At 36.1% G+C, this 15,867-nt stretch overlaps 1 protein-coding gene across 3 annotated transcripts in view; it reads left to right on the top strand.

Annotated features, from left to right (window-relative positions):
• Positions 1 to 15,867, top strand: part of cdkl5 (cyclin-dependent kinase-like 5) — a 40,688-nt gene that overhangs the window by 22,709 nt on the left and 2,112 nt on the right. Inside the window, exons 8-18 of one of the 3 annotated variants that reach the window (XM_051122824.1) lie at positions 211 to 301; positions 2,613 to 2,802; positions 3,641 to 3,721; positions 3,926 to 4,092; positions 6,723 to 7,827; positions 8,142 to 8,243; positions 8,900 to 9,005; positions 10,435 to 10,558; positions 11,561 to 11,666; positions 12,300 to 12,422; positions 14,531 to 14,746. In XM_051122824.1, coding sequence (XP_050978781.1) covers positions 211 to 301; positions 2,613 to 2,802; positions 3,641 to 3,721; positions 3,926 to 4,092; positions 6,723 to 7,827; positions 8,142 to 8,243; positions 8,900 to 9,005; positions 10,435 to 10,558; positions 11,561 to 11,666; positions 12,300 to 12,422; positions 14,531 to 14,746 — 2,411 coding nt within the window. The remainder of the gene's footprint in view (positions 1 to 210; positions 302 to 2,612; positions 2,803 to 3,640; positions 3,722 to 3,925; positions 4,093 to 6,722; positions 7,828 to 8,141; positions 8,244 to 8,899; positions 9,006 to 10,434; positions 10,559 to 11,560; positions 11,667 to 12,299; positions 12,423 to 14,530; positions 14,747 to 15,867) is intronic. The other 2 variants (XM_051122825.1, XM_051122826.1) reach the window with 2 other exon arrangements.

The raw sequence follows: 15,867 nt of genomic DNA, 5'->3' as shown, positions 1-15,867 counted from the left end.
TAAAATTTGCCTCCACACCGAATGCCACGGAAATTGAGCGTGACTCACTCCACAGGCTTCTCTCTAAGACTTTTATTTTTAGAGGGAAGAATATGGCAAGATTAATTAAGATCTCTGAATGTTGTGCGCAGTCTTGCTCATGCCCAATACCCTTTCTCTTTCCTCTTTTTTTTCCCTACGTCTTTCTATCCCGGTCGGTCGACCCCACAGGCTTTGCCCGCAATCTCTCTGAAGGCAGCGATGCTAACTATACAGAGTATGTGGCGACCAGGTGGTACCGCTCACCTGAACTGCTCCTGGGGTAAGTCCTTATTTCTATACTTCCTGTTCTGTTTTTCAAGGTGATTTCTAGTATACCTTGTTTCTAGAAACACAAGAAATCTCTTCCTCAGTAAAGCCAGAAGGCATGAAAAATCAAACTCCCCTCAAATAGAAGCAGTGATATTCATCGAGGGCACATCCTTTTTAAAAATGTTGATTTGATATATCTATTAGATGTGACATCAGGAGTGCAGTGCATGATTATTTGTCCTTGTCGCCATTGAAGCGTTATTTTTCTAGTGTGTGCCACTAGACTAGATGAATGCGGTGGAACATTTTTTGAAACTCTCACCATTTAAATTCCACCCACACAAATATTCTCTCCCTCCCTCTTGCTGTGTGTTAGTGCAAAGATTTGTGTCTCAGTGTTATGTCTATCTATCTGCCTCTGTCTCTGCATGCATCCCTTTTTCATTTTTAGTGAAGCCATTGTTCAAACTCTGAGTTTGATTTGAACAAAACCTTAACCCTAAGCATGACACTCTCCCTGCACCGTCTGTGCTACAGACATTCTGCTTTGAAAAGTATTGCTATTACTTTTCTAAGTAGTCAAATTTATGATTTTTGCCTTTCAGATCCTTTGATTTCCTTTGAAGGGCTATATTTAGGGAACTAAGGACCTGTATTACAAAAACATCCAAACTTAGTATCATATCTTTTAAGTAACCATAATAATTTCACTTTAGGAAAAGGAACTTTTTCAAGTCTTAAAGGAATAGTTCATCCAAAAATGAGTCATTATTTACTCACCAAACCTGTATCAAAGTTCTTCTGAACATGAGAAGATATTTTAAAGAATGTTGGTGAACAGTTGACGATAGCCATTGACTTCCATAGTATGGAAAAAAATATGATGGAAGTCAGTGGCTACCAGCAAGTGTTTGGTTACCAACATTATTGATAGTATCTTCTTTTGTGTTCAACGGGAGAACAAAACTAATACAGGTTCAGAACAATTTGAGGGCGAGTAAATGAATTGTCATTGCTTCAAATCAAGAATTGAAGGGGGCGTCGGATGCAAAATTCACTTTTACATGGTGTTTGAATATAAATGCATCTTAGCAGTGTGTGGAAACAACCACCCTACAATGAAAAAAAAAAAATTCACTCTCAATTATCAAGCCGTTTTGATTTTCTGAGCAATATGATGTCACACTCCTCATTCATTCAAAATATTCATGTATTTCGTTCTTCAGTCGAAAAGAAGGTTTTTGAGGAAAAAACTTCCAGGATTTTTCTCCATATAGTGAACTTCAATAGGGACCAGCAGGTTAAAGGTCCAAATCGCAGTTTTTAATGCAGCTGCAAAGGATCCCAGCCAAGGAATAACGGTGCATTCACACGAGGCGTTGGCGTCAACATTTGGCAGAGGGCGTGTCTGAAGCTTGGCACTGACGCGACCATCTTAGTGACAACAGCCAATCACTTTACTTTTCTGGTGTTGCATAAATGCGACTGGCTAGCGTATGCACTAGTATTTTGCATAAGGAAATCTGATTGGCTGACGCCTGCATTGGCGCTCAAAGTTCAGCGCAACTCAGCAGACCTCTGCAACGCTTGACGTCACTCCATTCAAAGTAAACAAGAGTGGAATGATTGGAAATTTTCTAAAAAAAACAAAAAATTATATACTTTTTAACTACAAATGCTCGTCCTGCACTAGTTCTGGCATTACATAATCACGTAGGAAAGGTCACGGTTAGTTCTTCGTCTGTCTACTTTGGTTCAAAAAGGTAGTGTAGGGCAAAAAACTCCATCTTATTTTCTTCTCCAACTTCAAAATCATCCACCATTGATGTTTTACCTTTTTTGTAAATGTGTTTGACTTTTTTTGCACGTTCGCTTTGTAAACACTGGGTCCTTCCACCAACGTCATGTGTGAACTTTCCAACATGACTATGTAATGCCTGAAGTCAAGCTTTTGTGGTTAAAAAATATATATATATATTTTTTTTAAAGAAACTTACCTATTGTTTCGCTAGATATGACCATAATTTCTCGGCTGTGATCATTTGAGCCCTTTGAAGCTGCATTGAAACTGCAATTTGTATTTTCAACCCACTGGCCATCACTGAAGTCCACTATATGGACAAAAAAAAAACACGGAATGTTCTCCTCAAAAACCTTAATTTCTTTTCAGATGAAGAAAGAAAGACATGAACATCTTGGATGACATAGGGTTAAGTAAATTATCAGGAAATGTTCATTCTGGAGTGAACTAATGTTTTAATAGATTTGGTCAATGAAGGTCAATTCTTGACTTATATTTGTCTTGTGCTTGGCTCATGCAGAGCTCCATATGGGAAGGCGGTGGACATGTGGTCGGTGGGGTGTATTTTGGGAGAACTGAGTGACGGCCAGCCTCTGTTTCCGGGCGAGAGCGAAATCGACCAGCTCTTCACCATTCAAAAGGTGTTGGGCCCCTTACCACCAGAGCAGATGAAGCTGTTCTACAACAACCCTCGTTTCGCCGGACTAAGAGTAAGGACCTGTCTTCTAATTCACTCCTCTGTCCTGTTCTGTTCTCTGCTTTCCTCTCCTCGCCTCTTCTCTGCTCTCCTTTCCTATGGCACGGATCCCAGGATTCTGAATAAGTGGCTGCCTATGACTCATGTATTGCTATGTGCCAGTGTGAAACACAACTGGCTTTGCCTTGACAGGGCTGATCACAGTACATAATATTCACACACATGCGCACACACTCACACATACATAGCCTCAAAAAGTATTTGGATACTTTTGGATGCTCAAGCCACATCTTAAATGGTAATTTGTTTCCACGAGCGGCATCTGCAAACAAATGATGCTTGACTTTTTCTTTTCTTAGCCATTTTTGCAATTACTTTTCACCCTGTAGGGGTTTCTTTTGCTGTAATAACTATCTGACTATACATTGTCTAGCTAATTAAACTGCTACTTAAGTAAATAGTTAGATGAATATGAAATATTGATGTGAGATCAATGTTGTTATCATACTTGCGGATTTGGTTAAAGAATGAAAACTAGCTTAGCTATAATTGATGTTATACATATATATACTATTATAGTTTTAAATAAAGTTTTTACTTTTTATTTTCAATTTTTATTTTAATTTTTGTTACATTTTTAGGAATTTTGTTGTTTTTTAAATATTGCTATTTAAGTTTTAGTTTTAGTTTTTATCCATTTCTGTTTACTAATTGTAATGCTTCATGCTTAATTGTAATGCAGTTACGCAATCACAAGTATTCCATATTTGTTATGAAATGTGCAACTGTCCCGCTTTGTTCTTTAGTCCTAGTTCTTTCTATAATTATATACGCATGTGTTTTTGTTACAGTTTCCTTCTGTAAGTCATCCTCAGACGCTTGATCGAAGGTACCTGGGCATCATCAATGGACTCATGTTGGATTTAATGAAGGTAAATCAGTCTGCAACATTCATTAGAAAACAGTATTCTCTTTCAAATCCCTGCAGTTGTGATAAATTCTGTGTTGATTTATTTTAAAATAAACTGCAATGTCATATCACCCCCAAGTGCAAAGTGTTATTAAAGACTGAATGTGAATGAGTTTTATTGTTCTAGTGTGGCATGACTCTCCTCACTCTCTTCTCACTGTATCAGAACCTGCTGTGCCTGAATCCCACCGAACGCTTTCTGACAGAACAGTGTCTGAACCACCCAGTGTTTCAGGGCCTTAGAGGGCCAGAGCGGCCAACTGTCCCATCGCCAACCCCACCTCGCTCCTCAAAGAGAAAACCATACCATGGAGACAACACCATACCCAGCCGGTCAGTAAGAGCTGCTTTTATAAACTACGTTAAAGGGATAGTTCCCTCAAAAATTAACATTATGTTATTAATTACTCACCCTTCGTTCTTCTTCGGAACACAAATTCAGGTATTTCTGTAAAATCCGAGAGCTCTCTGTCCCTGCATAGACAGCAATGCAACTGAAATGTTTTACAGCCCAGAAAGGTAGTAAGGACATTGATGAAATAGTTCATGTGAGATCAGTGGTTCAATTGTAATTTTATGGTTTGGAACAACATGAGAGTGAGTAATTAATGACATAATTTTCATTTTTGAGTAAACTGTTCGTTTAACGATGAAACGTGTGATTTCAGAGCCACCACTGGCAGCAAATGGAACTGCCAAAATGACGTTACTTAATCATTACTGCATGTTGGCTACATGTTGGCTTCCCCCCTGAATAAGCATTGTTTAAATAAACAGATAGCTGTATTAAAGGTGCCACAGGAAGTCTTCTTCAGGAAGTCATCCTGAATAATCTACACTGCCACTGAAATGTAAGAAAGTATTTTATAACATTCTAACAAAATTACACTTCACCTTTCAGTGTGACTAACATAGAGTAACACCTGGCATTTTTTTTTTTTTTTTTTTTTTAGTTTTTTTAGTTTTTTAGTTAATTTTTTTGCTAGATGGGATAAACCATTCCATAATTGAATACCCTTAAGTATTATCAAGTATTGACCTCTACAAGTGAGAGCTTTAGGAAGATGAAAATTTGGAAACTGACAGGTTAAATAACAGCGAACCTCTGAATTCACTTTAAAATACATTCTATTTTTTTTTTTTTTTTTTGGCATTTATTTTAACAGAACAGTATAGCAGTGAGGGGTGGGATTGGGAAAGGTCCAAGAGCCGGGACTCGAACTCGGGACGCCCAGAGCGCAGTGGCGCTACGTGTTGACGCGCTGCCCACAAGGCTATCGGCACCGACAAAATACATTCTAAATTGTTCTGAAATGTTAGCCTCACTTGAATATAACTTATACATGAACACATATTTGAAAAATATTAATATCATAAATATTAAGAACCTGAATTTTGTGAAATAAAGAAGCAGATTAAGTATATGTGTTTGAACAGGCAATCCTAATAATCGAAATAGTAGTTTCTCGTGTTCTTAAAAACCTTACGAGCTAATGGTTTGTTTAAAATAGAATTAGTTTTAAATTGATAATATTAGTTTTGTAGAAGCTTTTCCAAGCTTAAGGTTGTTTTAAAATAAATATTTGACTTTGAAACATTACAGAAAAACACTTACACAATTAGAAAAACATCCAGTGTTATTTGAGTATTATTGATATACTATAGTGTTATTTTTTACATTTTTTAATGTTATTTTTTAGTTCTTGTATTATTTTTATATTACATTACATTAAGGTTTAATTTAACTTAAGTTTAAATGTTGGAAATTTTGTGATGCCCTTTTTTGTAATATTTCTGTTTACTGTAATTATTTTTTATTTTTATTACGTTTAATTAATAAGTAATTAAGTAAATAGTTTACCAAGTAAATAGGTAAATAGTTAGATGGATATGAAATATTGATGTTGAGCTTTTTATTTATTATTTTTTTATTATTTTACTTAGAGATTTTGTTAAGAAAGAAAACTAGCCCATTACTAAATACTACTGTAGTTTTAATTAATATTTTAAATTAGCTTTTACTTTTACGTTTTTAGTTTTCATTTTTGTTACATTTTTAGTAATTTTGCTGATTGCTTGTGTCTTTTTTTTATATATTACATATTAAGTTAAATTAATTTCAAATTTCAGTTTCAGTAATATTTCTATTTAACTTGAATTATTTTTTTATTTTTTGTAAGTTTAATTATTAAGTAATTATTAAATTAAATAATTATTAAGTGTTCATTACTGAACTTATCTTGGTCGGGATAGTGCTGGAGAAACGTGTATTTTTTTTTTTTTTTTTTTTTAAGTTTTATAAGTTTAATTTTTTCATCTAATCTTTACCTTTCATTTTAGCCTTATTCAAATGATTTGTAATAGTTTTAGTTAATAATAACAGCAGTGAACCAGGATAAGATGGGTACCAAAATGATCAGAAGTAACAGAAATTAGGCTGTTAACTGAAAATTAGGAAGAAATATTATGAAGGCAAGACACAAAGACTTTCCACCAATGGAAGACAATGAATTTACATAAATGTCTGTACAAAACTAAAATTTACAATGCAATTTATTTAAAGGGTTAGTTGACCCAAAAATGAAAATTCTGTCATTAATTAAACCAAACCTGTAAGAAATTAAGAAATTTTTGATGAAATCCGTGAGTTTTCTGACCCTACATAGACAGCAACACAACTGACATGTTCAAGGCCCAGAAAGGTAGTAAGGACATCATTAAAATAGTCCATGTGACATCAGTGGATCAACTGTAATTTTATGAAGCTACAAGAGTGCTTGTTGTGTGCAAAGAAAACAAAAATAACAACAATTCAACAATTTCTTCTCTTCCTATCAGTCTACCAAACAAGTGTCCAGCATACATGGGAGCACCTTCAATGCTGTTTTAAAATGACCCCAGGTTGCACCTCTTAAAGTTGTTTCAAAGTCCAGAACATAAACCTCTTCTATTTATCCCTGCAGGAGCCACGGTAGTAAGAGTTCAGGTCACCGGCGTGCTAACAGCAAAGACTGCTCGTCTCTACCGCGCCACGAGGACCTCCACCGGAGCACCGACAGCTTTCTGAACGGCAGCAACATGCCGACCTCATCCACCTTGAGTCCCACGCTACACCCCAAGAGCTACCAGGCCCAGACCCTGAGCCGCTCAGCATCTAGCAGCAAAGACCTTGCCAACAACAACCTTCCCCACCTACTTAGCCCCAAAGACGCAAAGGGAAAAACCGAGTTCGATTTCAACCTGGGGCCTAAAGCTGGAGGTGCCACCGCGGTAGGAGACACTTCTACCGGCAAGTACCTCAAGTCATCCAAACAAGGCCGCCACTCGTCCTTCTTAGAAGGGAAGACCAGCACTCTGCAGTCTGGAGACAAGCACAGCCGCCATAACTACATGGAGTCCTCGCACGGATCAATGCCTTCCACATCCTCCTCCAAAAGCTCCTCGTCCTTCCTCAGCCTGTCCAAGAGCCACGGAGCGCTGAACGACGCCAAGTCCGTGAACAATCTGGCCGAGACACGGCTCCACCTGGACGATCCCATGGTGGGATCAGGCTCAGGTTCCCGCTACTTCCCGTCCAGCTGTCTGGATCTAAACGCAGCTCCCGGGAGCCCCAGAGGTGAACGGCACGCTGGGACGGAGCGACAAGGTCACAGTCCTAGCGGCCGGGGGAACACGCGTCTGGAAGGGGGCACTCTAGACTCACGTCGTTCTTCGGGACGGAAAAAGACGCCGGATGAACCGAAACCTACCGACACGTTGGATCCAAGCAGGGCTGCCGCAGCAGGGGCCAGCCATGCTCACAATCTGCCTTCCCCGCACGAATCCTATCCTTACGGTCTCGGCTACACCAGCCCGTTCTCCTCGCAGCAGCGACCTCATCGCCACTCAATGTACGTGCGGAGAGAGCGACACCGGCCGCACGGCCAGGAGGCAAATTTGGTGGTCGGGCAGGGAGTGCCAACGCGTGCCAGCAGCCTACAACTCCTCTCGCCGCAGCTCCAGCATCGCACACTCCCACGCCACAACACCAGTTCCTCCCGAGAAGAACTCACGCAAGATCTGAGCAGGGTCAGTGACCCGCTCTCGTTTTATCTCTGTGTCCTTTGGCGTCTTAGATGCTGATATTGCTAAAATCCACATTATCTGTTCAAATTTTCTCTACCGTTCTCAAACGGCAATATTACAAATGATGCTTGTTCAGTGTAATAATTTTGGGAGATTCGATTTGTGGTGTGTTTGCATGCGTGTATGTGATCTAATTTAAAATACGGCGCTGCTGCATCCTGCATTCACGCATTTTGTTTTGTTCTTTCTGATTATTACATGCACACTCCCAGTGTCTCCCAGTGTCTGCTTATTTTGCTGTGTGTTTATGTCTGCAGAATGACCAGTCTCCCAAAGAGAAGCCTCATTCTCGTCCCCCGATTAAAGATTCTACGAGGGACAACACAACTTCCTTCCACTCACAACGCCCCAAAAACGAGGTCCGAGGTCTCAACGGGACCCTCAGAACGCGTCCACTTACACACTCACTAGTTGCTACTGTTTTTCATGCCTCGTCTTATCTTTGTTTTTTAAATGCATTGATCATAAAAGCAACTCACATTTAGCTTTCAGACCATTGGTATGGATGTTTTGTAAATGTTCATGCCACTACATTAACTGCTAGCTCATGTCTTTAGCATTAAATATCTAGGTTCTCAGTTAAAAGGACAGTTCGCTCAAAAATTACATTTACACACTATATTGTTTTTAAATTCAAATCCGAATTCAATTTTAAAAGCTATTTCTATAGTATATTTACATGCAATTACAATGTAGGGAATGAAGCTTTCAAATTTCAAAACAAAAAAGTGATACGACTTCAGTAGTCTATTCCATAGTCAAAAGTCTTTTCTTTTTTCTTCTGTTAGAGAAAGAAAGTTACTCAGGTTTGAATGATATGAAGGTGAATGTAAGCAATGACAGAAATGTTATTTTTGGGTGAACTGTCAGTTTAACCTCTCTTTCTCGCTGTTTCTTCTCTTCCTTAATCATTCCTTTTTTTCCCAAGCCAATATTCAGTTACAGTATGTACAGTACGTTGTTGGAACTACTGTTTTATATTATCCTGTGGTGTGACTGTCCTTTTGTAACTTAGGCTGGGATGTACCATGACACTCATATGGAGGATGGAACCTCATCCAAGGAGAACAGAATAATTTACAGTGACTCGATGCCTCGCAGAGTGGGAAGCTTTTACAGAGGTACCGAAAACATTTACTTGACATACGTGACACTGGGCCACAAAACTACTGCAACAAATATACCATGCTACCAATGACTGGTTTTGTGTGTCAAGGGTCACATATTGTGAAATAATTGTTTTCTATTTGAATATATTTTAAAATGTAATTTATTCCTGTTATTGCAAAGCAGAATTTTCAGCATCATTATTCCAGGCTTCAGTGTCACATGATCCTTCAGAAATCATTCTAATATGCCGATTTGCTGCTCAAGAAACATTTCATATCATTATTGATTTTGAAAGCTGTTTATTATTTATATGGATCTTTTTTCTCAGTATTCTTTAATGTATATAAGGTTTTAAAAATAGCATTTATTTGAAATAGAAACCTCTCAGAACATTCCTAATAAAATTATTATATTCATTTAAAAAAATGTATGTATACACTACCAGTCAAAAGTGTTTGCACAGTAAGATTTTTAATGTTTCCTAAAGAAGTCTCTTCCGCTCACCAAGCCTGCATTTATTTGATTCAAAGTAAAGCAAAAACAGCACAATTTTGAAATGTTTTTACTATTTAAAATAACTGTTTTCTATTCAAATATATTTTAAAATGTAATTTATTCCTGTGATTTCAAAGCTGAATTTTTAGCATCATTATTCCAGTGGCATGATCCTTCAGAAATCATTCTAATATTCTGATTTGCTGCTCAGAAAAAAAAATTATTATTATTTTTTATGTTGAAAACAGCTGAGTAGATTTTTTTTTTCAGGTTTCTTTGATGAATAGAAAGTTCAGAAGAACAGCATTTATCTGAAATAGAAATATTTTCAGAATCTTTTAACATTATAAATGTCTTTCACTTTTATGATTTCACAATCATCACTTTTGATAAATTTACAGCATCCTTGGTTAATAATAGTATTAGTTTTTTATCATTTCTTTCCCAAAATGTAAAAAACAAACTCCACTGACTCCAAGCGTTTGAATGGTATAGTGTATAATGTTACAAAAGCTTTTTATTTCAGATAAATGCTGATCTTTGGATCTTTCTATTCATCAAAGAATCCTGGAAAAAATGTACTCAACTGTTTTAAATATTGATAATAATAATAATTAAAAAAAGCATTTATCAGCATATTGGAATGATTTCTGAGGGATCATGTGACACTGAAGACTGGAGTAATGTTGCTGAAAATTCAGCTTTGAAATCACAGGGATAAATTACATTTTAAAGTTTATTCAAACAGAAAGCAGTTATTTTAAATAATAAAAATATTTCACAATATTACAGCTTTTGCTGTATTTTGGATTAAATAAATGCAGGCTTGGTGAGAGTTCTTTAAAAAACATTATAAATCTTACTGGTAGTATATATGTATTTATGTGGTAATAATATTTAACTTAAGCTTTGATGTTCTTGTATTTGTTCTGTCTTTATGTGCAGTCCCCTCTCCTAGACCTGACAACACGTTCCATGAGACTGCCGGGCAGAGCAGAGTCCCGGCAGTGGCGGCAGAAAGCACAGCCATGACAAACCACCCCAAACGTCAGACCAATTTCGACCCCTGGTGAGCGAACGCCCTTGTTAAGGCATCACATCCTCGATCTAGATAAATAAATGATTCTGTGCGCATCTACTTTGGATGTAAGATGAAATGCTTTGTTAAGCTGGAAATGACAACATTAAATATTTGGCTTCAAATGAAAAACTAGAAGATCAAGGTAAAAAATAATTAGTGTCCTCAGCGGCAACAGTGGGTGCAGAAAATAATAAAGCATGCCTACTTTATATTCTGTCTAAATTCACTGGTGATAGGCAGAAATGTAGTGTTTTGTTTGTTTTTTGATTGATTTGCTTTCATTAGCCATTCTCTGTTTAAAAAAATATTTTTATTATTAAATTATTTCATATTTACCTAACATTATATATATATAATCGTCGGTCATTGTCCAGTTGGTGGCGAGTGCGCTCCAATCTGGCAGCAGAGCAGGGGATACGGAACAAAAACGAAATTGTCAGGAATGTTTTCCTATGCGTTTGATTATGGACAGGCAAGTACCCAGAAGCTACAACGGTATATCACGCCACATTAAAGAATGCCAAAACGGTATTTATTGCTTGAATTTCCTAATGAAACAGACAGAATTTAAAATCTGAGACTTTGTTTCATATCAAAAGTAACACAAAGCCTAGCCTATTGCTAATTATTGAAAGGAAGACACACTATGTACTGTTTATTCACCAACTGAAAACAGCATAAACCAAAAGATCGATTGGGTTTTAAGAATCGATATTGGTTCATTAAAATGAGAATCTATTAAAATCAAGAAATCGTTTTTTTTTTTTTTTTGTTTGTTTACCCAGCCCTACCGTATTTTGTTTTTAAACACTGCGCTGTCGTCCTGTAGGTTCATGATTAAACATGAAAAAATGTGAACAAAAATAAAAGCAAATAAATGTGTTATTCTAATTCAAATATGAAAATTAAAATGACGGGTATGACGGAATTTTTACGACCCCAATGTTAAAGTCTAGCGCAACCTCTAACTTTTAATAATTACATTTGTAGGAATAATTCAGAGGCCATGGTCATGAACCCACCAGAGGTCCCTAAACAAAAAGAAAAACAAGGTTTCTTTAGAGCTATAAAGAAGAAAAAGAAGAAGTCACAGCCGGTAAGAATGTCTTATTCATTCATTTACTCCATCCATTGCATTTCACTTTTTCAACCCTCGAAATGGTATCAAATGCAGTAAGAGTATAGTAACGCTTTAGCCAGAAGACCTTTTCTGTGTGTGTGTGTTTTTTGTAATTGTTATTTCACATGTATGTATACAGTACGTGTTGCTTAGCTGCTGTGTTGTGTGTTTTTGTATGTCTGTCTGCTAGTCATTGGTCTTAAATGATATATATATTATATACACAAGTTAATAGATAGGAGAATACTCTCTCTTTTTGATAGGCCAGCTCGTCTCAATCAGCAAGTAGTTGACCAGTGCAAAAAATGAAGTGGGCGTATCATCCCAAAAAGGAGGGTGTGCACTTGTTCCATTGTCCAATTAATGCCAGACAGAATCCAACAGAGACTCTGAGTGCAGTTCAGTTCCTTCAGTAGCATTTCCCCATAATAGCCATATGGAGACCATTACAGACCCGAGCAGCATGTGTGTGGCAGAATCTGCCTCTACTGTGCTCTGTCCACAAATATTGAGCCAGAGGACCGTATGTTCATCTGCTGTATTCAACAACAAAAGATGTTTGGTGTTAATAGAATGAGCCACTGGGGTTTTGTGCGTCTTATATTGCAGACGGACGGCAACGCGGGAAGGAACCCGAGCATCAAGAAAAGCCTTTTCCCCCTCTTTAACTCAAAGAATAGCTTAAAGCATAACTCTTCTGTCAAAGTGCTCCCTGTTGTCCCGCAGCCCATGGTATTGCTCGCATAAAACCGCGCCGCTCTACCAAATAAACACATCTCCATTGCATGTCATGCTAAATGTATAGGTGTTTTATAACTGGATGTCTTTTTGTCATTTTATATAGTTTTTATCTAAAGTTTTATTTCTTTGCCAGAGCCATTTTTAATGAGTAAAACATCAGGTCCAGATATATGTTTAAACATTTGAATTCAGTTATGTGATTATTATTTCATATATTTAATTTTCTGAGAAATATAGTAGTTAATTATAGTAGGATTTCATTAATTATTAGCTTTTTATCAGCTCACGGTTTACTCAAACTCACTAATGGAATATTTATTGCATTTTATGTTTATATAGAAAATTTAAATATATGTTTTATATTAATATGGTCATTTAATGGTAAGTTTAAAGGTTGATTAAAAAAGTAATCTAAAAATAGTCAGAATACGTTACCTAAAATGAGTAACCTAGATTATGTTATTACATTAATAATTACAGTTTTAATTCCATAATCTGTAATCAGTAGTGGACTACGATTTATATGTATGCTACCGGTCAAAAGTTTTTTTTTTTTAATTCTCTCTGCTCATCAAGCCTGCATTTATTTGATCCAAAACACAGCAAAATCAGTAGTATTGTGAAATATTTTTACTATTTTAAATAACTGCTTTCTATATGAATATATTTTAAAATGTAATTTATTCCTGTGATCAAAGATACATTTTCAGCATCATTACTCCAGTCTTCAGTGATCCTTCAGAAATCATTCTAATATGTTGATTTGCTGTTCAAGAAACATTTATTATTATTATTATTATTATTATTATTATTATGAATCTTTAAAACAGTTGAGTACATTTTTTAGGATAGAAAGATCCAAAGATCAGCATTTATCTGAAATAAAAAAAGCTTTTGTAACATTATACACTATACCAGTCAAAAACCTGGAGTTAGTTTTTTGTTTTTTGTTTTTTCCGGAAAGAAATTTAAAAAAATTTATTTAGCAAGGATGCTTTAAATTGATCAAAAGTGATGATAAAAACATTTATAATGTTACAAAATATTTTTATTTCAGATAAATGCTGTTCTTCTGAACTTTGTATTCATCAAAGAAACCTGAAAAAATTATCCTCAGCAGTTTTCGATAAAATAATAATAATAAATGGTTTTGAGCAGCAAATCAGAATATTACAATGATTTCTGAAGAGTCATGTGACTGGAGTAATGATGCTAAAAAATCAGCTTTGAAATTACAGGAATAAATGACATTTTTAAATACATTAAAATAGTAAACAGTTATGTTAAATAGTAAAAATATTTCAAAATTTTACTGTTTTGCTGTACTTTGGATCAAGTAAATGCAGGCTTGGTGAGCAGAAGAGACTTTGTTAAAAACATTAAAAATCTATACACAGCACAAAAAAAAAAATTATTTTGTGTTATTTTTAGATAATTGTGTTAACGTTTAAGTTAATATGTAGTGAAACATTAATCATGAATTTCAAACCACATTAGGTTAAGACAGTATTTTTTAATATATATGTATTTTGATGTAACAAATCTGGTTCAGTGTGTTTTACTCACCAAACATCATTGCTAAGATCACTGCTAGCATTGCAAAAGCATCAGCATGTGTTCAGTTAGATGCATGAACCCCATAACCGTCTTTAGCAGCACCTGCTCAAAGAGGATGCACGTTTCCTCATTTACCATTCTCCAAACCTTGGACAGAACAGGAGAATTGGTCAAAATGTTTTCACAAACTCTCTTTGTGTCTTCTGTACACAAACACTTCCACATTTTGGTACAAAAGGTCAGAAACTGGGCACGTCCCGAAACACTCAGCTCTTTATCTATCGTCAATAATTCATCCGTTCCAGAAATGCTTGCAAAAGCTGGTCCTCGGAATGAAATCTTTTTTTAATTCTTAAACTGTTTCCATTATAATCAAATGAATGCTGTTGACTGATTAAAAGGGCAATATTTCGGCACGTTTCCAGTCTTCTGGCCTAATGCACGTGATTATGGGTGAACTTTTGTTTGGAGAGGAGATTTATTGTACATAATCCCAGTATTCAGGAGGTTTCACAGCTGTTGTGGTTTGATGTGTGTGTCAGGTTCCTAGTGAGGCCCAGCAAGACCAGCTAGTGATACAAAGACCAGTCAAATCCTCATCTCATCACAGCAGTCGACACCGCAACCGAGATCGTGACAGGGAACGTGATCTGGAAAGAGACAGGGAGCGTGACCGGGATCGGAACCGCGAGAGGGATCGCGATCGTGACAGGGACAACACTTGGCCGCCCGAAAAGCAGACAGATGTGCAGCCGCAGGTAGGCAAATCTTAAGATGAACTGATAGAAAATCTCCTTGTTTGTTCCTACTAATTTGGAAGGTGTCTTTTTTGTTTACAATTCTAAAGATATTTATAACAATAAAATATTAGCATCCAAAATAACTTTGTGTTTATTCTAAGCACATGCTGTGGTTTTGTTGTCTGCTGGAGCTCTTTAAAGCAGGATGGATTCTGATTGGCTGGCAATGTTTTTGTTTATCATCTGGAAAAAATAGTTTTGAAAGTGACTCTGCTGTGTGTGGGTGTGCGATATATGTGACCCTGGACCACAAAAACAAAGTAGCACGGGTATATTTGTAGCAACAGCCAAAAATACATTGTATAGGTCAAAATTATCATTATGATATTAAGTAAAGATCATGTTCCATGAAGATATTTAATACATTTCCTACCATAAATATATCAAAACTTAATTTTTGATTAGTAATATGCATTGCTAAGTACTTCATTTTTGCAACCTTTAGATTCCAGATTTTCAAATAGTTGTATTTCGACCAAATATGATACCATATATGATGACCATACACCAATGGAAAGCTTACTTATTCAGCTTTCAGATGATGTATACATCTCAGTTTCAAAAAGTGGACCCTTGTGAGTGGTTTTGTGGTCCAGGGTCACATATATCATTTACAGTAACATCATAATTATTGTCATTATCGAGTATATTGCAAAAATCAAACAAAAACACACCCAGAGAGTGCACATATACACTATTAGATGTAGGTTAGTTATGTTTTCACTGCGTGATTTAGTCTGTTAAAATACATTTAAAATACCCCCAAAATCCAAGCAAATGTGCCCCAGTATGACTTTAATATGTCTTTTATATTATATCATCTGATATAGTTAATATCACAAAAAGAGTGATGATATCCAAATATCAGCATGACTGCAAATGTGATACCACTCTATTTCTAAAGCGAAAATATTTTCAAAGCCACAGCAGAACTAGTTTTGTGTCACTGAGCAACATGCTATGGTGTTTTGTTACTGAATCAATCAGCCATTTGAACGAATCGATTGAGTGAATGACTCAATGACTCACTCATAGAGCAATTTGCCGCCACTTACTGGTGATTTTAGGTTTATATTTAA

Source organism: Labeo rohita, chromosome 11 (assembly GCF_022985175.1).
Source record: "Labeo rohita strain BAU-BD-2019 chromosome 11, IGBB_LRoh.1.0, whole genome shotgun sequence".
Classification (NCBI taxonomy): Eukaryota; Metazoa; Chordata; class Actinopteri; order Cypriniformes; family Cyprinidae; genus Labeo; species Labeo rohita.
The sequence above is the reverse complement of the archived record's forward strand: the minus strand, read 5'-3'. Positions and strand labels throughout refer to the sequence as shown.